Source organism: Carlito syrichta, unplaced genomic scaffold (genome assembly GCF_000164805.1).
Source record: "Carlito syrichta isolate Samal-C Ts95f unplaced genomic scaffold, Tarsius_syrichta-2.0.1 Scaffold308231, whole genome shotgun sequence".
Lineage (NCBI taxonomy): Eukaryota > Metazoa > Chordata > Mammalia > Primates > Tarsiidae > Carlito > Carlito syrichta.
Genome location: NW_007252327.1, coordinates 445,376 through 470,571, shown reverse-complemented (window position 1 = coordinate 470,571; position 25,196 = coordinate 445,376). Strand labels below are relative to the sequence as shown.

Genomic DNA, 25,196 nt, shown 5'->3' with positions numbered 1-25,196 from the left:
AATTAATGTCATATTTTAGCATCAAATTTATTTCCTTAAGTTTAATAACAATAATTTATGTGTTCACATATAGTGAGAAAGCAGTAGAAGATAAATTGTTTTAAGTATATCTTTTTAAATAGTACGTATAGGTCTATCTATGCCCTGTACTTTGTCATCTTTTTCCTTGAATTTTCAGAATATCTACAATACGTATAGATACCTTTACCTTGATTATGGCATAGATGCATCTCTTTCAAAAGTGCTATGGAGTTGGAGGGAAGTAATGTGTGAAATTCTCTGGTCTCTGTTAGTTTTGGTCAAAACATCTCTGAAATGAGGAGTTGAGAATCTAACCAGCCCTGAATCATCCTGGATGTTTGAAATAAGTATAAGTTGGCATAAGTTTCCTGTTTATTTATTTATTTTTTAAATTTTGGCCTTTGTTTTTAGACAGCAGAGACATTTCCTCTATTTACTAGTTTTCACTCTGAATTAGGCTTCCTTGATTTTGATTTTCCTCCCCCCCCCCATGTTGGAGGTGGTATGATCATATGATGGTTTTATGATTGTTTAAAATATGGACTGAATTATTTGATTAGGAAGCTGCCTATTAGGTCTTTCTAGTGTCCTAATGTTTTGTGAATACCTGACATATGTTTAAAAGTCAATTCTTTATCTACTTAAACTGAGATATTTTTCTGTTTGTTTAGCATTATTTAGTCATCTTGTATATACCTGTCTCACTTGATCCTCCATCATCAGCTGAGACTAAATATGGCATCGGTAAAACTGCATCTCTTTCTTCTAGATATGGCTTTGTTTTTTGAATGTACAGGAGCATGGTTTGCCAAATGTATGAACAATTTCAGTGTCATATTGAGCCTTTAATGTGAAGAGTCACTCCTGTACTACTAAATCACTTTTGGTGTTTACCCTCTCTCCTGCTTCCCAGCATCCTGTCCTGGTTATTACATTGCCTCAGCTGAACTATAACTGCTTCACTGTTGGACTCTTGTTGTCACCTTCCTGCTGATTTGAAGTTAGTCATCAATGCTGCTTTCAAGTGGTATCTCCTCATCACTTTGATCAGTCGCTCCAATTACTTTAAATTGCATTATATGTTGCTATTTTCTTTTAGGTGTCAAGTCTCCAAAAGCAGATATGAATCATCTTCAACCCAATCTGACTTGGTAAAATCATAGTTCACATTTTTGTCTGCATAATTCTCTTTAGAAGTTCTGAAATACAAACACTTGGGTAAGATAGAGGCTTTTTTGATATACTCCAGGTGGTTTGTCCTCCCTTTATAGTCTTCTTGATGAAAAGACATTTTGCTATTGTTTGACAAGCAAAGCAATTCTGATAATATCCTTCTTTAAAAAAAATTTTGACTTTCTTATCTCTTATATATGTTACGAAAATATGTTTCTTGACTTCTTATTTTCCATTACTTCCTTTTTTCTTACTCTGCCCCATCTTAATGATTCAGAAGACAATTTTTATAATACAGATAGATTTTGTGAAGTGATTACTACCAAATGGTGATGACTTTTTGTGACTTTTTTAGTATAAGTTCTTGATTGATACAGTTTTCCTGACTTCTGAGTATGTTGTAGCCCTGTGTGAAGGATAGCCTTGCTAAATTTCAGATTCCAGCATTGTTTCCTTATATAACAAATATAGCCTTTGAAATGGAAAATGAAAAGCACTTAAATTATAAACAGGAAGTTATAAGCAGGAGTTCTCTACATTTTTCTTATGAATGTGTTAATTATATTAAGAACTGTTGGAAAATTACTGGAAGAACTAATGTTGAAAGGCTCAAACTCAAGATCTATTAAAAAATACTTGAGATGAATGATATTGCCGACTGTTTTTCCACCATCTCTGAGTGTAGCCAGGATTTTCTGAGTTTTAGTTCTGCCAAAAGAATGAGGATAACAGTGATTATACTGACAAAATTGATCCAATATCTAATGAAGTATTTTCCAGTGTCACTTCAAGAGTTAGGGGCCCAGAGAGCCAGGAGGATCAAATAACTTGAGTGAACATTTGTTGTTAGTTGCATCTGTTCAGAGTCATTTTTGTTTCCTTATGTCAATATTGGTGTGCTGTCACTGGTCATCTCCAGTGTGTGTTTATTATGTCTAACACTGGCAGTCTAGAGGCCAGTGACAGTTATTTATAATTATCTAAGTCAAAGGATTAATATTATTTTTACGTATCACTTGAAACATTGTCTTAGATGAGTCTACCACTATTTCAATATGTTTAGTGTTAATAACAAATGATTAGATTGAATCCCTGGAGCCTCAGCTTGGTTTTTTGACATAGTGTCAACTGTGTATTGGTGTACCATTTACATCAGCTGATATAGTCAGGACATTGTCAAGAATGAATTTTGATATCACCAAAATTACAGTTATTAATGTGTCTTGTAGATATATGTTGCATTTATTTTTATCTTGAAAGTTAAGCTGTTTGAAGACAGGAACTTTTGGGGGGTAATTTTTCTTTTCTTCTCTAGTCTTTACTATGCAAATATAGACTGACCAGGGTTAGGGGTATGTGGCCACATTTTTCATTTCTTACCTTTCTAGTTCACTCTTTACCCAAGACATGGGGGTTCATCATTGCCTGTCTTTATTGCCTACCATAAAAGCCTTTTCCCCTGCTTAATGTATTCCAGCAGGATAAACTTACATATTGTAATCTATCTCCCTAACACTTGGACATATATGCTCTAGCATTTACTTGGGGATTTATTATATTTTTAATTAAAATATGATTATATAAGTTGTTCAAGCAAAGTGAGGCATCATTGTAAGCTTTACAAATAACTCATTTACTTGTCCTAATAACAGTCCTGTAAAGTAAGTAGTACTATACCAGTTTTATAGACTAACAAATGGATGCACAGATTTGTTAACTGATTTGCCTAGTTACTGACCTGGGATTTGTATTTTTGTCATATAGCTAGAATATATGCATCCTACCCCAGGGCCTTTGTACATTCAGTTATTTTTCTATTCCGTACTTCAGCATCTCCTGGTTAACATCTATACTCCCATCAAATTTCAGCAAAATTGTTACTGTCTTGAAGATGCTGTTTCTGAATTGTTCATATTTCTCTGTGACGCCTTCCTGGTGCCACAGTTTCCTCCCTTACAGCACTTTCCAGAATTGTAACTTTTATTTTCATGGTTACTAATATCTGGCTCCTACCCTATACTGGAGAAAATTGTTTTGTTTTTTTTTTTTTTGAGTTGGAGTTTCACTCTTGTCGCCCAGGCTGGAGTGCAATGACACGCTCATGGTCACTGCAGCCTCAACCTGCTGGGCTTTGGCGATCCTTCTGCCTCAGCCTTCCAAGTAGCTGGAACTACAGACACATACCACCACACCTGGCTGTTTTTTTTGTGTGACTTATTTTAGAGATGATGTCTTACCAAGTTGCCTAGGCTGGTCTCGAACCCCTGGGGTTACAGGCTGAGCCACTGCGCTTGGCCATGGGGAACGATTTTGTTTGCTTTCCTCACTTCATCATTGCATCTCCATCCCTTAGCAGTGCCTGACATTCAGTGAATAATCAGTTGTAAAGTGGGGCAGGGAAAGATGAGGTGGAATTAGTAAATGTGGAGGGATTTGCAGCTTACCAGCTTCCTAAACACACCCTCAAAATGTCAAGTCAGTTATGTTAAATCTGCTAATGAAACTTTGATGTAATCTTGTTACCATGCATTTTTGTCTTTCCGATATCCTCAGGGGTCCTAAAGGACAGGGATAAGACAACAATAGCAGTTATCAGACAATTAATTATCTGGTGAATTGGTGTCAAGATGTGTGGATACAGATATAATTTCAGAATATAACAATTAGCAGTACATTGTGGCTGGAACAGAATTTGGGAGGAAGTTGTGAGCTATCCTCCCAGAAAACAAGGTTTATAGCAGATTATTACCCATAAGTGCAATTTAAAAAATGGTAACAGTAATGTCTATCTTGTAAAAACTCAAGCAGTGCAGAAATATGTACAGCAAAGTAATTGTCCCCTTTCCCGTCTAGTTTCTCTTCTCAGATTAAACACTGTTAATGGTTGTATATAGATCCTACAAATGGCTCTCCTGGCCACCTAGAACCTTAATGAGTGAATGAATGAAAGTGCATTTCTGGATCAAAGAGAATGCAAGTTTTCGGTTTTCAAATTACCAGTAATGTATACCAATCTATGACTTCCCTGGTTCATTCATTCTCCCATTTTTCCAGGGGTTTCTGGCCAACTTTTTCTTTCAAATGCAAACGACTTCTTCCCTGTCTTCACTCTCAGCAGGTGACTGTGTTTTCTGGTTTACTAAAAATACTGGAGTGATCCTCAGGGAATTACCACATGTTACCTCAACCACACTCGCTCCAGGTGGGGTATGTGTTGCTGCTCTCCTCCCTGGAACCGCAGGGGAGTTGCCCGCTGAATGTAAGCCATCCCTCCACATGTACACTAGACACCGTTTTTCCTCATCTGCTGAAGCACTGAGCTCCAGCAAATTCCTCTTCCTCCTCCATCGTCAGAATTTCTCTCTGGTGGATCACTGCCATTAGCACACAAATAAACTATTTTTTTCATCTTAAACTTCTTTATCCCCCTTCTCTTGCAACTGTCAATTCTCTTTTATACCAAAACTGAGTGTCGTCTGTGTCCTGCAGATGTGTCTCCCCAGTTTTAGACACTTCATTCTGTCTACACCATCATTCACCAAAGCTAGCCTCTGTGTTGCTAAACCCAATGCCAGTCCTAGGGCTTTGTTGCACTTGATCTGTCGATGGCACTTCCATAGCAGATTGCTCATTCTTCTTTGACACACCTGGTTCCAGGACGTCATGCTCCTGGCCTTCCTGTCTGAGTGGTTGTTCCCTCCTCTCTGAGTGTCTGTTGATCTCTCCTCTCTTCTGCCGCTCCTAACCCTGGATGTCAGGGGTTAGCCTGCAGCTCCTTTTTCTTGTGTCTACACTCATTCCCTGAGGATCTTGTCCAGGCTTGTGGCTTTCGATACAGTACATAGGCCAGGTGTGTGCCTTCATCCTATCTGGAACTTGGGTATCAGGTTAGGCATGTAGCCTTTCCCTTACAGGTAGCCTTTGAAGATGTTTGAGTAGAAGATTAAAATTATGGGAATATCATGGGAGACATAAGCCAGACTTGACTTTAAGTTCTGAATATGCCACTTATGAGGCTAAATGTGTTTTCTCCTGTAAAGAGATAGTACTAGCACATACTCTTGGGGAACATGAAATGAGATAACTGGTAACACACATAGGCCTCCACTCTATAAGTACTGTATGTGATTAATACTACTGAGACCTGCTACTGGTAGCAATTATTACTAAGTATTATTTTAGGAAATGTTACTGGTTAGTGGTAGGAATAATAGATTAAAGAGGGGCAGACAATAGAAACAGGTGTAATTTTTAATAACTACTTTTATCAGGCAAAGTGAAAATTGTTGAGGGTCTAACTATGATAATAAAACTCTTTATACAACTAAAAGTGTTATAATATATTCCAGTAGTTTGAATAATGTCACGAAATCTTATTAATTAAAGAGGATGACACTTTGTAATTATCTTCTGATGAATGTATTATAATTTTGAGTGAATTGCTTAAAAAAAAATTGCACAATGACCTTACTTGAAGTCGCTAAAGTATCAAGTATTTAAAACTGTGTGTAAAATACTACTAGTGACCCTCTGTCAGTTGTGTCTTCCAGGGTTCCAGAAACCTCAAGAGCATACTCTGATTGTAAGCTGTTGGGGGGATAGCATATAGTCTTTTATTTTAAAGGATATAAAGATATGTTTATCTTTTGGTATAGCATGGATTCAGGAAGACAGCCATAGCATATTTAAGTCCAGTTTAAATACACCAGTGATCTGAAAGCATATAGTTTTGAACTTCAAAAAAAGTGACATATATTTACCCTTTAGTATAGCATGGAAACAGGAAAGCCAGCCATAGCACATTTAAATCTAATCAAATAAATAAGTCCATGTAGTTAAATTAAGATCATTGTCTTCATAAGAGATGGCTTAATGAACTGGCTCACAAAGTGAACTATTTATATGGTACTGAAAGCCTTCTCATTAGTATATTACTTTTCATGATTTCATATGGCCAAAATTTGTCATATAAAATTCCTTTGGAAAGAAGGGAATAGGTTGCAATGTTTAGTTCCCAAACAGCAGGCTTAAAACATTTTTGCATGTTTCTGCAATTAGTTCCTATTATTTATAAACACCTTCCTTAGCCTTTAAAATTTTTGCCTACTATGCACTTTGTATTACTTTTCCATGTTTAGAGATTTTTTTTTTTAAGTCAGAGTCTTACTCTGTTGCCCAGGCTGAAGTGCAGTGGCATGCTCACAGCCACCCTAGCGTCGACCTGCTGGGCTCAGGCGATCCCCCTGCCTCAGCCTTCTAAGTAGCCAGAACTACAGATGCGTGCTACCACGCCTGGCTAACTTTTTGATATATTGTAGAGGTGAGGTCTCACCAAGTTGCCCAGGCTGGTCTTTAACCCCTGGGCTCAGGCAATCCTCTCTTTCCTCGGCCTCCCATAGTGCTGGGATTACAGGCTTGAGCCATCATTGTGCCCGGCCTAGAGATTTTTTTTAATGTCAGAAAATCAAAATCTATCTTTGTTCTCTTTGATAATTACCATACACTTGCAAGGAAGTTGAAGTTAAGAGAGTGCTATTTTGATAGAAAACAGTTGTATTAGGATTCTCCAGAGAAACAAAACCAGTAGGATAAGTATAAATATATAAATACATAAACACACACATACAGAGATATATACACATAATTTCTGCTATAACAGAATACCACAGACTGGGTGAATTATAATGAACAGAAGTATTTTGGCTTCATAGTCCTGGGGGCTGGAACGTTCAAGATTGAGCAGCTGGCATCTGGTAAGGGCCTTCTTACTGTGTCTTGATAGAAGAGCGAAGAGAGGATGAGAGGATGAGAGAGAGGGAAAGAGAAGAGGAGACTGAACTCACCCCTCTTACAATAAACCTGCTTCTGAGATCATGGCATTAATCTGTTCCTGAGGTCAGAGCCCCTACTGCCATTAGGCCCCGCCTCCCAGCATTCCTGCATTGTGGATTAAGTTTCCAAAACATGCTTTCTGGGGGCCACATTTAAACCATAGCAAAGACCTAACTCAGATGTTACTGCTTCTCTAAAGACTTTTCTGATGTCTCTTCCTCCTTTGCAGAAATTGACCACTACCCTTGTCTTTGTCACAATACTGTAACTTTGTCCTGTACTTACTAATAGACTGGTCTGTGCTTTTCTTCTGAACTGTAAACTCCCAAGGGCAGGAACCATGTCTGATTTGTCTTAGATTTTTAGAGGCTTGAACAGTGCTTGATTCATAGCTACCATAAATATTAATTGAAATGAAGCTTTCATGTGTTTACATGACTGCAGATTGTAGGGTAACTCGTTGTCCCAGTTCTTGTTCGGGGGCCAAGAATATTTAAGTAAAATTTTATTTTATTTTTTAAATTTTTTTTTTTTGAGTTGGAGTCTCACTCTGTCGCCCAGATTGGAGTGCAGTGGCCGCTTCCAGCCACCGCAGCCTCGACCTGCTGGGCTCTGGCGATCCTTCCACCTCAGCCTTCCAAGTAGCCAGAATTACAGGCATGCGTTACCACACCTGGCTGATTTTTTTGATTTATTGTAGAGATGAGGTCTTGCTGCCCAGGCAGGTCTCAAACCCGCGGGCTCAGGCAATCCACTCACCTCAGCCTCCCAAAGGCGCGGGATTATAGGCTGAGCCACCGAACCTGGCTTAAGTAAAATTTTAAAAGATATTCCTTGCTGTCTAAATTCTCATTAGTTGACCTCCAGGACCAAAACCATGGGATTTAATAGGGTTTCTTCACTATTGGAACTCCAGAAACTGAATATAGGAGTATTTTAAAACACTGGGTCAGAACACACAGACCCAGTTTTGTGTATGGATAGAGATGGTTTCTAGGGCTTATATAATTTATTTCAGTGTACATAGTTGTTTATGTTACCTTCAGTGACACTGGACGTAGCACAGCCTGGTGGTCCTTTAAGCCATATCTTTTATTTTTGATTGGCACTGTCCTATCTCTTCTGGCTTTGGTCATGGTTACTAGATGTGCTAGCTTCAGGAAGGGACTGCTGCTGTCACTAGAGTACCAGACTGTGGTGGCATATAAATTAGGATTTCGTAAAACTAGTAAAAAACAGAAAACTCAACTTTATGAACTTTTACTAACAGAAAATTAAAAAAAAAAAAGTATTCCCACAAAATATAAGCGGTACATGGGCAAAGTTAATACTTTCCATGTGTAAATGATGAGAGTGGTTTTATTTCTGAGTATGGTATTGTATCCAGTTGGAATATATAGCTAAGCTGTTGTTTTGACTTTGAAACATTGAATTGAAATGACATTTTCATTCTGGAGGAAGACATGTTAAGGGAAAGCGATCATTACTACTCTGTGCCAACCACAGGGCTAAATGCTGCCATGTGTGTTATTGCATTGAATTCTTACAACAACCATGTTTACTTCAATTTCTTTTTTTTTTAGATAATTGTAGATTCACATGTTGTAAAAAATAATACAGAGACACCCATGTATCCTTCATGTAATTTTCTCCAATGGTAACATCTTGCATAACTTTAATAAAGTATTGCAATGAGGAAATTGTCGCTGATATAATCCATTGACCTTATTCAGATTTCACATTTTCTGTGCACTCATTTGTGTGAGTCTGTGTATTAGTTCTTTGCAAACTTACCTTATGTGTGGTTTGCCATTTCTTTTTAAACTCTTGAGGTAAACAAGGTTCAGATGAGTTATGTGAAAAGCTCCAAGTGTAGACCTGAAGTCTGAATCTAGGTTTGTTTGTTCCAAGCTTTTGCTTTTTCAGTAATAATATGATTAATAACAATAATAATAATACAATGACTGAAAGTCACTGAGTTACATATGAAACTCAGTATTTGCCATGTAGCAGAGACTGTTCTAATGTATTGACCCAATTAATCCTCCTTACAGTGATATCATTTAAATTATATCACAGTTTAATTAGTATCCTTAATTAAACTCTAAGTCATATTACCAATGTAATTAATTTTGCAACTCCTGAATTCTGTAACAAAATAATGAAATTCTACCGTTTTTACATTTCACATTTTGAACCTCTTACCTTAACTACTGATCTTGGCAATTATTGATTTTATATGTATATATGTGTGTGTGTGTGTGTGTGTATATATATATATATATATATATAGAGAGAGAGAGAGAGAGAGAGAGAGAGAGAGGGAGGAGACTTGTATTGTTCTAGATTGAGTTAGGTTGAAATACCTAAAAAATAGTTTTACTACATTGTTAATAAGAGCTTGTTTAGGCAGAATGCCAGGATTTTGAGGAATAAATGTTAACCATCAAGACTACTTCAGAATGTAATTGGGAGAAGATTTTTTTTAGTAGAGCATTTTAGCTTTTCTTGGCCAAAAAAGACTCTGGGAATGTTTGAATTTAGTCAAATCTCTCAGGCTCCATACCTGAGTTTCAAAGTGGTATCTAATGCATTTGGTTGTGAATTATCATGGATTAGCAGAATATTAGAATGCCGTAGGAAGATAATAGATATACTAATCAGCAGCCCATACTTTACTATTTTTTGCTAGTTAAATGTCTTGTAAAGCTGTCCCAGTGATGAACAGCAGCACTTATTCAGACCAAAAATAACAACAGTCCCGTGTGTTGTAGATCCCAAGAGGTCTTGGTGTTTTCGTAGACAGCAGACAGAAATAAAAGGAATTTTGTCCTTTTTACCTCACATAATCCCACTGGAAAATGAAACATGTGCTATGAGTTGATATTGACTTTTGCCAGGTCACCTCCCCAAGGAGTCAGGCAGGCACTGTTACATTTCTTGGACAGGCGTCTGATGGTCTCTGATGGAGATGGATGGTTTGTGTAGCGCGCTACTGTGGAACACTGAGCTACTGTCTACCCTGGGTGCGTCCGGTGAGGGCACCACATGTAACCTGCATCTGCTACTTTAACTCTTTCAGAGGGTATTAGGTAAACTTTACATCCCTGAGTTATAAACTAAGTTCTACATTCTTTCCTTTTTTGTTAATGGTTGACTATGATAATGCACTATGAATGATTTATTTTGTCTTACTTTGTAAGCTTTCTTTTGGATGTTAAATAATGCAAATGTTTTTGAAGCTTTATTAGTAGGAACTATTTGGAAACTACAAAAAACCTTTTTAATGGGCCACCCTATCAATTTTCTGCTCTTCTAAGGAAGTTTTTCCTATTCATGACTCATTTCACTCTTTGGCTCAGGTTGAGGGAAATGTAATAACGATTAAGGGAAGGAATGTATGCGTTTTCTTCTTTTTTTGAAAACCTGTACACATTTTCTGTCTCGGGTTATGTAAACTTGGATGACTGTAGCCATGTTGACAACTGTGAAAGGTAAAAACTAGTCTGTTCATACATACTGCTTTGGAATTTGAAAATCAAAAAACTTCCCTTGCTTCTTTGGAGAATTGTTTAGCCTGATGGCCCAGAATACAGATCCAGTAAAAACGGCATGTTCCAGCTGTCATTTACACACACCTTAAGCGAAATTAATGAGATCACTCTAAGATTACGCTTTGTGTTTTATTTTCATTTTATAGGTCTGTATGAGCTGTTGGCTGCTCTGCCAGCCCAGCTGCAGCCACATGTGGATAGCCAGGAAGACCTGACCTTCCTCTGGGATATGTTTGGTGAAAAAAGCCTGCATTCACTGGTAAAGGTAAACCATGCTGATGTCAGATTCTCTTTGCGAAAAGCATATGGAAAAATATTTTGAGCACCATCTAATAAACCAGAGATCAAATTGTTGCTCTCTGAAAACAAAACAGCCTTGTTCCATCTCAGTGACAGGCATGGAAGTTGTTAAAGATTCTACCAAAAATACATAGATGATTTCACTTAATGATGGTGATCTGGCTGTGCATACTAATGCAGCAAACATGTGGTTGCCCTTGTTTAGAAAAAGAATATGAAATAGTAGCAGGAAGGTTTAGACTCCTTTATGGTCAACACTCATGAGCTGGAATTGAACTTAAATAAATGTTCACAGCAAAAATTAGAAGGAATATATTTTCTGAGGTCAAGGATGGCAGCAGTTCAGTAGCCACATTAATTTAAAATAATTTCCTTTAACAAAGTCAACTGAAATTCTAGTAAGCTGTTTCTTCCTTGGCACAGCTTCATCGTAAGGGTGTTTTGTATATAAATACACTAAAGCTAAATATGAAGAAAAACAGTTTTTGGAGACAGTTTTAGTAAAGCATCATGCCATGAAAATGACCAGGCAGCCCAAATCAGGTCTTGCCGCACAGCAACACTGGAAGTGATCAGAGCTCTTAAAATAGTGAAATGAGAACAAGGAGCTTACTGGAAAATATGCCACTCTTGCTGCTGGAAATATCAATGCATTTTCTCTCATCTTACTCAAACTGAAAGAAATTTGGTTTTACTTGAGCCTGTAAGAGGTAGAAACCTATGCCTCAGTGATAACCAGATCTATATTTAAGTTGGCTAAATCTGTTACGTTTGTTTGTTATAAGAGGTTCTTAATTGATGTATAGTTTTTGAAAATGAACAACTTCTGAGTTGCAATTGCTTCACAGAACAGAATTCTGATATTTTTTCTTGTCAAATTTACTGAAATTTGTGTGCCTCAAGCAGTGACAAATTCTTATGAAGTGAAAGTATTGATCTGTGGAATTTCCCTAGCACTACATTTAAAGACTACAGTGTTTTATTTGTTCATCTCTTTTGTTTTTCATCAAAATGTCATTGCCAAGGCATCCTTGTGCTCTGAATAATTTTAGGTAGTTTAGTTGCCCTCTTGGGGTTTATTAGAAATGGATTATAATGATGAAGTTTATGATTTGGTGATGCAATCACAAAAAATATTCTTATATTGAATGTATGGAAGTTGAATACCTATGGGTTTATTTAGATTGAGTTGATCTTTTTACAGAAGGGATAAAATATATTTGAAATGATATCATCATCATCATCCCTTAATCCTATCATCGTCGTGGTTACATATTTATTTGTATGTATTTGCTATGTCAGTTTCCTTACCTTTAAAATGAAAGTTGTAATGCCCATTAAAAAGGTTGTTCGTGCATTTCAGATAAAGTAATGCAGAACTTGAGCCCACAAGTTCAAGGCTGCAGTGAGCCATGATCATGCTGCTGCACTCTAGTCTGGGTGACAGAGTGAGACCCCAACTCTTAAAAACAAACAAAAAAGTCTCCTCCCCTACCTTGGGGAGGTGAATCTCCTCTTTCTCTCTGTCTTTAATTTACTTTCTAAATAAGCTATATTTTCCATTAAAAAAGAGTAATGAAGATCTAACCTTTTTATAGTTATATAGGTTAGCAAATTTAAGTAGACTTATTAAGTATTGAGGAAAAAGTTAATTATCATAGCATGTGAAGGACCAAAAAAAGAACTGCAGAGATGATTGTTATTTCTATTAAAAGAATAAAACTAATGTATAAAACAAATTCTTAGTTATACTGGCTTGAGTTTTAAGCTTAGGCTGATTTTCAAGGTATATGTCAATACTCAGTGGTTAGGAAGCATCCTGGAGCGTATTGATATCTGGTTTCATAAAAATAATGAAGCAAATAAGCTAATGTTGCCAATATTTAGATAGCACAATAACATGTGTACTATTTTAAATGTTTTCCAGTAATTACTATAAAATATATTTTCAAAATGAGTTTTCTTATGTACCTCTAGTACATTCTTAATTTCTTAATAGCTTCCCTCACCCCCAGCTGTTGTCCAGTGTGGCCCTCCGGTGTGTCCTTTGACTGACCCATTCTATTAGTTTTTAAATACGTAAAGTCTGCAAGGCCTCCAGGAGGCAGGCTCCTGGGATTGGAGCTTTAAACAGCTGGAACAAACTGCTTAACAGTATTCCAAGTGCATCTCTTTAAGGCTGGAGGGTAGAAGCCTTCCAGCTTTTGTGCATAAATCTTGGTAGAGCAAAAGGAATTTGTTTGAAAAGATTTAGTTTTAGAGTGAATCAAAATATGTTTGGTTTTATGCTTTTTTGCCTGCAGTTGAAGCTGTTAGTAAGTGATTTAGAACTAGATGAACACAAAACTTGAGTTTATTCTGGCACAAAATTTTTATAGTTGTCATCTTATTTTGTGTTAAAAAAGTGGTTGTAAATCACACAGTTATATATATATATATATATATATATATATATATGCATTTTGGTCTAATGAAAAATATACTTAAGAAGAGATGGTTTTGACATTACCATCTTATGATACTGAGGCATGCTCTGCAGGAATACTGTAGGATATGAGCTTGTCACTGCTGAGGAAATATGAGGATCCTATAGAGTGTTAGCTGCTGATATTATTTTATTTTGTTTACTTATTTATTTTTGAGTAAAGGATCTCACTCTATTGCCCAGGCTGGAGTGCAGTGACTTGGTCATGGCTCACTGCAGCCTCAAACTCCTGATCTCAAGCAGTCCTCCTGCCTCAGACTCCTGAAGAGCTAGGACTACAGACTTGTGCCACCGTGCCTGGCTAATTTTTTTATTTTTATTTTTTGTAAAGATGAGGTCTTCCTGTGTTGCCCATACTGGTCTTGAACTCCTGGGTTCAAGCAGTTCTTCTGCCTTGGTCTACAAAGTGCTGAAATTAAAGGCATGGGCCACTGCTCCTGGCCTGAGGGGAGATATATATATATATATATATATATATATATGTATGTTTTTTCTTCTTTTTTTAGAAAAATTGAATGGTTTTATAAAAATGATATATGTACATTTAAAATAATTCGAACAATACAGAAAAATTTAAATTATCCCAATTCTACCACCCAGAAATTACCATCATGAACATTATGCTTCTGTCATCCTAGAAAGCATTCCATGCAATTTATTGATAGAAGAAAAGACAATGAGATATTTTATTAAAATTTGGACCATAATACAGATGCTGTTTAAATAAAAAGTATTAAACTTGATTTTACTTGAATTTAAAAGAAGAAAAAGTTGAAGTGAAACTGAAGGGAGAATTGAAGTTCAAAGAATGCTTCTTGACCACAGAGATATTACTTCCTAAAAGATACCTCAAAAGTTAAGCAAAAATTGTGAAAAACATTAAACATTACGAGGTTAGAGTTATTTTCTTAAATTACACATTTCAATGATACATGAGTGTGTGCATGCATTGCTTTGAAATTAGTTCTCATGATTCTTTCCATCTCCCCTGACCTGCCTCCTAACTTTAATAGGGTACTATTGTTACATTGTCTAGGTTTATAATACTTATATTCTGTTCTGTAAACAAATGCATAATTACTTGATATACATTCTAAGTTTTTATGAGTTCAGTGCTCATCACTGGTCCTTTTATCAAGACTTTCCCATTTGCAAATTCTTTATTTCAATTTATCTCTCTCTCTTTTTTTTTTTTTTTTTTTTTTTAAAGTCAGGGTCTCATTCTATCATCATTCAGGCTGGAGAGCAGGGGCACAATCACAGCTCACCACAGCCTAGACCTCCTGGACTCTGGTGATCCTTCTGCCTCAGTCTCCTAAGTAGCTGATACAACAAGAATGCACCGCCACACCCGGCTGATTTTTTTTTTTTATCTTCCGCTAGTAGAGATGAGGTATCACTATGTTGCCTAGGCTGGTCTCGAACTCATGGGCTCAAGCAATCCTCTTGCCTTAGCCTCCCAAAGTGCTGGGATTACTGGTGTGAGCCACTGCACCTGGCCCAATTCATTTATTAATGGACTAAATTTAATTGTTAAGCTTTTTCCCAAGACTGGTTTTAGATGTTTAAAAATGCCTCTGTTGTCTCTTCACTGGCACCACAACCTGACTGGGTTTAATGTTCTTGAGCCTTACCTTTCCCACAGACTGTTTTGCCCCTTTTTCTAATGGGAATATGTCTGAGGACAGCCTGAATTCCTTCATAAATGACATTTTTTTTCCTGCTTAGATGCCTAAATAAGTCACTCTTCATCTTTTTTTTTTTTTTTTAGTTCAATAACAACTAAGATATGTCTTAGAAGTGAACATTTCTTTTTAATTTTAAAGATTTGGGGTACAATTCAGGATTAGGTCTACAAGTGGTCATCATACATATAAAATTTGGACCTCCTCTGGTCCCCACTTGGCCTGATTTGAGATCAGGTACCCTTGTTGATGCTATGTGACCTCCCTCCTCCCCTGCAGTGTCCCGCTACTGCCAATCCCCTTCTTATAGTACTATGGTTAATGTTCTCACTTATGAACAGAAAATAACTCCAACCCATGTGCTGAAAGGAAAAAAAAAAAAAAAAACTCCAACAAAACAGCCTCATTAAAAAAGTGGGCAAAAGACATAAATAGACACTTCCAAAAGACGTATGGGTAACCAACAGACACACAAAAAGTGCTCAGTCTCACTAATCATCAGAAAAATGCAAATCAAAACCACACTGAGATACCACCTAACCCCAATAAGAATGGCCATCATTAATAAAACAAAAAGCAACAGATGCTGGAGAGGATGCAGAGAAAAGGGAATGCTTCTACATTGCTGTTGGGAATGCAAACTAGTTCATCCTCTATGGAAAACAATGTAGCAATTTCTACAATAATTAGAAATTGACCTTCCATATGACCCAGCAATCCCCTTACTGGGAATATATCAGGAGGAACTCATTCTACCAAAAAGATGTTTATTGCAGCACTATTCACAATTGCAAAAGCATGGAACCAACCATGCTGCCCATCGAAACTGGACTGGATTAAAAAAATGTGGTACAAGCCGGGCTTGGTGGCTCAGCCTGTAATCCCTCACCTTTGGGAGGCTGAGGTGAGTGGATTGCCTGAGCCCGTGGGCTCGAGACTCGCCTTGGCAGCGAGACCTCATCTCTACAATAAATCAAAAAATCAGCCGGGCGTGGTAGCACGCACCTGTAATTCCGGCTACTTGGAAGGCTGAGGCGGAAGGATCGCCGGAGCCCAGCAGGTCGAGGCTGCGGTGGCCAGGAGCGGCTACTGTACTCCTGTCTGGGTGACAGAGTGAGACTCCAATTCAAAACAAAAACAAAAACGTGGTACATGTACATGATGGAATATTACGCAGCCATAAAGAAGGACAAACATATGGACTTTGTAGCAACTTGGATGGATTTAGAGTCTATAATACTCAGTGCTCTATCACAGAAACAAAGAACTGGGTATCACATGTTCTCACTTATAAAGTGGACCCTGAACATTTACTATAACAGGATATTTTTTAAAAGAAGAATTTTTAAATAGAAAAGACTGAAGAATAATAAAAACAGTGAGCATGAGATTTCAGAAGTATTAGAAGGAAGATGATATTGAAAGAAGACCTGAGAAATATCACATATTAGATATGGAAATATGTTCTGCATGCCTATATTGTTTACAAGGGGTGGTAATACAGAGGTGGTAATACAAGGATATTAGAATTCACATGATCCAGTGACTGGGATAAACCACCACCAGCCAGGTACAGCCACATTTTAGATGCATCTCTTGCAAATATACAGGACTGTGAAGCTTATGTTTTGGGTTCTAACCTCATTTCTAGATTTATCTTTCACTCTTGTGTTTTTTTCCTATAGATGTCTCTTTACTTATTTTAAATTTTATTTTATTTGGTTATGTTGTCTATAATTTTGTAATATGATTTAGGTTCATTTTAGAATATGATATGACATCAAGACTTGCTTAAACATTATAGTTCTTTTAAATAAAGTGATAGTTCTGTTTCTTTAAGACAGTTTTGTTCTTAACTCACAATTGTGTTAGATTTCTTGGCTAAGATAAGGATATAAAATCGTAAGTACCTTTTAAAAAGTCGGTGTATATTTTCCCCTACCCCTAAAAGTAGTTATATATGTGTGTGGGGTAGGAGGAAGCGGTAATCTGAATTTTTTCCTTATTTGGGATTTTGAAGTATTTCGATAAACCCAAACTGATATTTTCAAGAAAATTTTCCTCATATGATTGAATTATTATGGGTATTTCTGTGGTTTTGATTTTGAGGGTGTAGTGATAAATATTCAGCTAGACCCTGAAAACATTTTGTTATCTCTTTTTAACTTTTGGTTATTTTTGAATTGATTCATATTACTTTTTGAATGCTTACTATATGCCAGATACTGTAGGTCTAAAATGTCTAACCTGGTAGAGACACCCCTTTGCTGGTGGCGTCTCTAGACAGTCAGGGGGTCGATAGGTGAGGAGATGAACGATAAGAGTCTTCTATGAGAGGCCACTCTTAGAGCTTTTTATGAGAAACCCACGGTGTCTACCTCAACACTGGCTGCAGAGAGGAGGTAATGTAGGGTTTGGTGTTTTAAGCTAGAACCTGCATGTTGTTAGGAGTTACTCAGGTAAGAATTTATGGGAATGGATTGGGATGGGGAAGATCAGGCAGAAGGAACAACATATGCAAAAATCTGGAGGCAAGGTGAGTATGGCACCTTTAGGGTGGTGGAGGCTGACAGGTTCTTTTGGCTGCTCTGTGAAGTCAGGAAGAGCATGGTCACCAGAGTGTAGCAAGAGGGATGAGAAGAGATCAGTTCTTGTATGGCTCTCTAAACCACAGAAGGTGAGTGAATGGACTTATGCTCAGACTGGAAGCCGATGCATTGAAAGATTTCAAGCAGGAGAGTGAAGATATCAGGTATTTTTTTTGAAAGTAATTGGTACACTGCGAGATTAGAAGGTCAAACGTGATAGTGGCAAAGCACTGGGAGAAGGGAGCCAATTTTCAGCCCGTCGTCACCAGCATGGGCACTGTTCATTAACATATCGAAACTCTTCCACGTGTGATTGAACAACTACTGGTTATAGTATACTACTAGTATACAATGAAGGTAGAGAGGGGACTCCGGGAGACCTCTATAAGCCCTGAGGTACCAGGTACAAGCTTTCCCATATTTTGACCTAAGAGGAAATGAGAAGTAATTTTAGCTTTGTTTATGTTTGTTTGTTATTTGGGGCATGACCAAATAGAACTGTTTATTATGTGGTTGGATACCTGGATCATAAATTGAGTATAATTATGTTCTAAATTGGAGAGAATAGATTTGGGAGTATGGCTCCCAGATAAAACGCAGAACCTCCAGTTAAGTTTGCTTTCAGATACACAATGAATACTTTTCATTGTAAGTGTGAACCATGCAATATTTTTACTTGTGAAATTTGGCAACTTTATTTGGGAGTCATCAACATTTAGATGGCAATATATTTGGTAACAGATTTATTGATACATAATTCACATACTATGCAGTTTACCCATTTAAAGTTTATGGTTCAGTGGTTTTTAGTATATTCACAGGGTAGTGCTACCATCAGCACAATTAGTTTTAGAACCTTTTTATCACTTCAAAAAGAAACTCTGCACCCATAACTGTCATCCCCAATCTCTGCATTCTCCCTTTCATCCCAGCCCTAAGCAAGTCTACCTTCTGTCCTTGTGTATTTACTCATTTTAGATGCTTCATGTAAATGGATTTATATGTGATCTTTTTGAACTGGCTTCTGTCACTTTGCTTAATGTTTTCAAGGCTTATCTATGTTTGTAGCATGTATCAGGACGTAATTCCTTGTTATGGCTGAATAATATTATATGGATATACCACATTTTGTTTATTTTTTTATTGGTTCATAGACATTTGGGTTTTTTCTGCCTATAGGTTGTACAAATAATACTGCCAAGAGCATTTGTATACAAGTTTTTGTGTAAACATATGTTTTCAGTTCTCTTGGGTATATATTTAGGAGTGAAATTGCTAGGCCAAATGGCAACTTTAAGTATAACATTTTGAAGACTTGTTAGACTGTTTTTCAAAGTGACTGCATCATTTTATATTCTCAACAGCAGTGTGTCAGGATTCTGATTTCTCTACAACCTCACCAATACCTTCCTTTCCTTTCCTTTCCTTTCCTTTCCTTTCCTTTCCTTTCCTTTCCTTTCCTGTCCTGTCCTGTCCTGTCCTGTCCTCTCCTCTCCTCTCCTTTGTTTTTTCTCCCTTGAGTTTTGATCATTCTTTGTATTTTCTACATAAAAACCTTTTTTAAATCAGATAGATGTTTGCAAATATTTTCTTGCATCTATGGCTTGTCTTTTCATTCTCTAATGTTGTCTTTCGCAGAACAGAAGTTTCTAATTTTGATAAACTCTAATATCAATTTTTTCTTTCATGGATGTGCTTTTGGCATTATAGCTAAAAATTCATCAAACCCAAGGTCACCTAGATTTTCTCTTCTGTTGTCTCCTAGAAGTTTTATAGTTTTGTATATAGTTTTGTAATTACATTTAGATCTATGATTCACTTCAAGTTAATTTTATGAACGGTTTAAGTTCTGTATCTAGATTAAAATGTTTGCATATGAATATCCAATTGTTTTAGTATCAATAGTTGAAAAGCCCATTCTGGAGGAGCTGGGAAGATAGAGGCCGAGCCATATGGACTATGTGAGTCCCCGTGTGAGTGAGTGTATGGAAAATTTTGTGTACGTGCTGGTGAGTAAGTGGGCATGTGAGTGGTTGACTGAGTGAGAGCTAGGGAGCTAGTGGCCAGGGCTCTCCTGGTGCAGTGGCTGGTGCCACAGCAGCTGGGCTTGGACCCTAGTGATTCCCAGGATGCTGAAACTGAGCACCATTTTCTTTTTTTTTTAAATCAACAAATCCTGCCTGGGAAGAAAATGCTGGGAGAGACTAAGTGGGGCTCATGAGAAGTCGGTCGGGCACCTGGTACAACAGCTGGTGCTGCAGCTTCTCTGCTTCATCCCTGGCTCTTCCCAGGTTGCAGGAGCAGAGTACCATTGTTTTTTTTAAAAAACGGACAGAAGCCGGGCTTGGTGGCTCAGTCTGTAACCCCGCGCCTTTGGGAGGCTGAGGTGAGTGAATTGCCTGAGCCCGCGGGTTCAAGACCCGCCTGGGCAGCAAGACCTCATTTCTACAATAAATCAAAAAATCAACCGGGTGTGGTAGTGCATGCCTGTAATTCCGGCTACTTGGAAGGCTGAGGCGGAAGGATCGCCAGACCCCAGCAGGTCAAGGCTGCGGTGGCCGGGAGCGGCCACTGCACTCCAGTCTGGGCGACAGAGTGAGACTCCAACTCAAAAATAAACAAACAAACAAACAAACAAAAAACGAACAGAAGTTTTCCTTTGAAAAAGTGCCGGGGAGAAACTGTCGCCCCAAGCTCTACCTCATCTTTGAAGCAGGAGAGAGACTACTGACTCCTGGCTTTGTCTCACCACTTCAGCACCTGGCAGGGCTCTGGCAGGGAATATAGAGGGAGTACAGAGACAAGTTCCCATTGATGAGAACAAGAGAGGCACCCTACCACCATCTTGAAGGCGGGGCAGGAAAGTACTCTGACTTGATCACCACAGAGCAACAGACCTGATCTCTGTGACTGGCGGATCAACTATTCAGAGATTGATTGTGACCCGGAGGGAATATTCTGAAAGTACAAACTTCAGAGGGACCTGACGAGTGCTGAGATCCAGGTGCCCCACCCCCTACCCTGATCCAGCCATGGGAGAGGGGAGGCGGGAAGGGGGGACCCAGAAAAGGAAGAGGAAGTACTCCAAAGAGATCAGTGGTAAGTCTGGGGCTGACCCAAACCCCTCCTCCCCAGCAATCCTCTGAATGTCAGACCCACGTAACTGGGCCACAACTGAGAGGGATAAACCCAGGCAGAGCCTGGACGTCAGTCGCAATAGAAGAACTCCATTTCAGGATAGGCCTGGCTGGGGCACCCCCTGCGAGTACATACCTGGGGAAGAGACAACCCTGCACCTCACCACAGGACGCTTCCTGACCATATGAGAGTGGGAGGGGAGGACTGCAGCCCCACCCACCTCCATTGCCCCTTCTCTTTCCCTACTCTGGACACTAAGGAGAGAGTGAAAGAGGTGGCTCTGCAGGAGAGACCAGATTAGAGGAACAATTACAGAGCTTACCACAAGAGAGCAGGGTTTTTTTTTTTAATTTTCAATTAAAAAAATTAAAAAAAATTTTTGACTGTTAGTTCATCTACTTTAAAAATGTTTTTCCTTTGTGCATGAATGCGTATGTGAGGGTTTGATATGCATCCCCCCCAATTTTTTTCTTTTCTTCTTCTGTTTCTTCTTTTATTTGTCGTTTTCTGTTTATATGTGTATGTGAATGATTGAGTGTTCATCTTTCGATTTTGTTGTTTTTTGCTCTTGTTCTTTTGGGTTTTTTAATATTCATTTTCTATAGTTTAGGGTGTGTGTCAATATATGTGTGAGGGTTTGACCTGAATCCCCTCCCACCTTTTTTTCCTCCAGTCTGTCTGTTTTTCTTCTCTGTGTACTTTGTGCTAGGCATGTGTGTGTATGTGTTTGGTTTCCTTGGTTTTTTTTTGTTTGTTTGTTTTGTTTCACTTTGTTGTTATTCCAGTTTGTTTTGGGGTGTATGTGTGTATGTGTTTAATTGCTTTTGCACTGGTTTCTGCTTTTCATCATCATGTAGAGTGGTGGTGGGGAGTGGGTCTCAGGGAACACCTACCACCAATAAGTGAGCATTTTAATTTGCAAGTAGTTGCCGATTCCTTGCGCCCCATCCCCTACTTTATTTGAATTTCAAAAACTACAAGGGACAGCAAAACTTCTAATCCACTGTCCTATTTCAAAATAGAACAAATCCAGAGCCCAGATCAGGGAAGAATAGAGGACTGAGAAAACATCAGAATGGAAAGCCTCTCCCACTGACACTGTAGAACAGAACTAAAGAGAAAAATAAGAGATCTGTCACAAATGAGGAAAAACCAAAGGAAGGCCTCAGGCAATTTCAAGTGTACCAAAGAGAAAACTCCTGAAAAATCAGATCTTGGTGCCCAACAATGGAAGTCACTAACGACTGTCCCTAGAATATCACAGGGTTTAGGGAATGGATTGAAAGAGTGAATAAGACTCAAGAAAGACAAGATGCAACACTGAAATAACATGTAACAGAGATCTTGGCAATAAAAAATTTCATCCAGGAAATAGATAACAAGATGACAAGCATGGAAAGCAGAATTAATCTAGCTGAAGAAAGAATCTCAGAACTTGAAGACCAGAACATGGAATTAACCCGATCTGTAAAAAAAAATAGAAAGAAGACTCAGAAGAAAGAACAGAACCTACAAGAGATGTGCGATTATATCAAGAGGCCGAACATATGCCTGATTGGTATCCCAGAAGAAAAAAAGGAAATAGAGAACAACTTGGAACAAGTATTCCAGAAGGTAATCCAAGAGATATGACCAGCTAAGCACAAGAGATACAGAGAACTCCCACAAGACATCAAATGAGAAGACCACCCCCTAGACACATAGTAATTAGCCTACACAAAGTAGGCACAAAAGAAAAAAGCCTAAAGACAGCAAGAGAGAAATGTCAGACTACCTACCAGGGAAAACCAGTCAAAATAGCAGCAGACATATAGGCAGAAACACTACAAGCAAGAAGGGACTGGAACCGTATATTCAAAGTCGTCAAAGAAAAACAATTTCAACCAAGAATTTCCTATCCAGCCAAGCTCAGTTTCATCAGTGATGGACAATTAAAAGTCTTCCCAGACATCCAATCCTAAGAGATTGTGCAGCTCTTCCAGACCAGCTGTGTAGCAGACACTATAGAAGGTATTAAGCACAGAAGAAAGAAAAAAAAGAATGACCACACTCTTCCCAAGAGAACAGCAGAGCACAGAATCAAAGAGAATATAGCACAACAAGAAGCTTGAAAACACATATTATAATCCCAAAGCCAAAAGAAAAGAAGCAAACAAAGAAAAAACATTATAAGAATCTCATGACAGTCACATTTCAATAATCAGCCTGAATGTGAATGGACTAAATGCACCATTGAAAAGACACAGAATGGCAAACTGGATAAGAAACCATGACCTAATTATTTACTGCATCCAGGAGACTTATCTCACCACAAGGGACACACAGAGACTCAAAGTTAATGGATAGAAAACAAGTTTCCAAAAAAAATGGATCACAAAAGAAGGCAGGAGTTGCGATCTTAATATCAGACAAAATAACCTTTAAGTTATCAAAAACTTAAAAGATGCAAAAGGACACTACATAATGATAAAAGGTCCAATCCCTCAACAAGAAATATTCATCCTAAACATATATGCACCCAATACAGGAGCACCAAGATTTATAAAGCAACTACTAAATAAATTTTAAAAAATATTGACTCTAACACTATTATAGCAGGGGACATGAATACCCCACTGACAGCATTAGATAGATCATCAAGGCAAAAAAATCAACAAGAAGATCTAGAACTTAAACTTGACACTCGACCAGATGGACTGAATAGATACCTACAGATTATTCCACCCAACAACTGCAGAACATGCATTCTACTCATCACCACATGGAACATACTCCAAGATTGATCAAATCCTTGGCCATAAATCAAGCACAAACAAATTCCATAAGGTTGAAATCTTGCCATGCACATTCTCAGACCATAGTGGAATAAAAATAAATATTAACACCAACAGCATTTCTCCAAAGCCCACAAGGACATGGACACTAAACAACATGATGTTGAAAGATTGAAAGATTCCTGGAAACATCTTACCAAAACCTCTGGGATGCCGTGAATCAGTTCTAAGAGGGGAATTTATATCTCTATGAGCACACATCAAGAAAATGGAAAGATCACAAGTGAAGAGCCTAACAAATCAACTAAGGGAGCTGGAAAGAGACGACCATCAAAACCCCAACTTGAGCAGAAGAATCCAAATCACCAAAATAAGAGTGCAAATACGGGACATAGAAGACAAAAATATCATAGAAATATCATAGTGTCCTTTTGCATCATAGAAAACATCAGCAAAACAAAAAGCTGGTTCTTTGAAAGAAATAACAAGACTGACCCCTTAGCCAGAATGACCAATAAAAGAGAAAAAGCCCAAATAAACACAATCAGAAATAAAAGATCAAATCACAACTGACCCCGAAGTAATACAAAAGATTATCAGAGATTACTATGTACACCTGTATGGAAACAAACTTGATAACCTAAATGAAATGGTGACTTTCTGACATCACACAACAGCAGACATTGAGACACTAAATAGACCAATAACAACCCAGGAAATTGACTCTGTGAAAACTACCTACAAAAAAAAAAAAGCTTTGGACCAGATGGCTTTCCAGCAGAAATCTAGAAAACATACAAGGAGGAGTTGATTTCAATTCTATTGAAAGTATTCCAGATAATTGAGAAAGACGGAATTCTCTCCAAATCATTTTATGGAGCTAACATCACACTGATACCCGGACTGGGTAAAGACTCAACAAAAAAAGAACTATAAGCCAATATCCTTTATTAAAAAAGATGCAAAAAACCTCAAAAGATTCTAGCAAATCAGATCCAAAAACACATCTCATCCACCATGACCAAGTAAGTTTTCTCCCCAGGATGCAGGACTGGTTCAACATTTGCAACCATAAATGTAATTAAATACTTCAGCAGATGTAAAAACTAGAACCACAAGATTATCTCATTAGATTCAGAAAAAGCTTTTGATAAAATCCAGCATCCTTTCTTGATAAAAATCCTTAAACACCTAGGTATAGAAGGAACACACCTCAAAATAGTAAGTGCCATCTATGATAAGTCCGCAGTTAACATATTGCTAAATGGACAGAAACTGGAAACATTTCCCCTGAAAACTGGAAAAAGACAAGGCTGCCCACTCTCACGCCTCTTGTTCAACATTGTGTTGGAAGTCCTAGCTCGGGCAATTAGACAAGACAAGGAAATCAGGAGTATCCAAATAGGAAAAGAGGAAGTCAGGTTATTGCTCTTTGCTGATGAAATGATCTTATAACTTGAAAATCAAAGAGAATCTGTCAAAAATCTGCTTGCACTGGTAAAGGACTTTGGCAAAATCTCAGGGTACAAAATAAACTTGCAAAAGACAGTTGCATTCCTATACCCCAACAACAAGCAGGCAGAGACCTAAATTAAAAGCACAATCCCATTCACAATAGTCACAAAAAAAAAAAAAAAAAAAAAAAA

General features: G+C 37.8%; 1 protein-coding gene across 2 annotated transcripts in view; it reads left to right on the top strand.

Annotated features, from left to right (window-relative positions):
- MPP7 (membrane palmitoylated protein 7) overlaps positions 1-25,196 on the top strand; it is a 187,330-nt gene that overhangs the window by 12,635 nt on the left and 149,499 nt on the right. For both annotated transcript variants that reach the window (XM_008065326.1, XM_008065327.1), the window contains exon 2: positions 10,727-10,845. In XM_008065326.1, the coding sequence (XP_008063517.1) occupies positions 10,727-10,845 (119 nt within the window). The remainder of the gene's footprint in view (positions 1-10,726; positions 10,846-25,196) is intronic.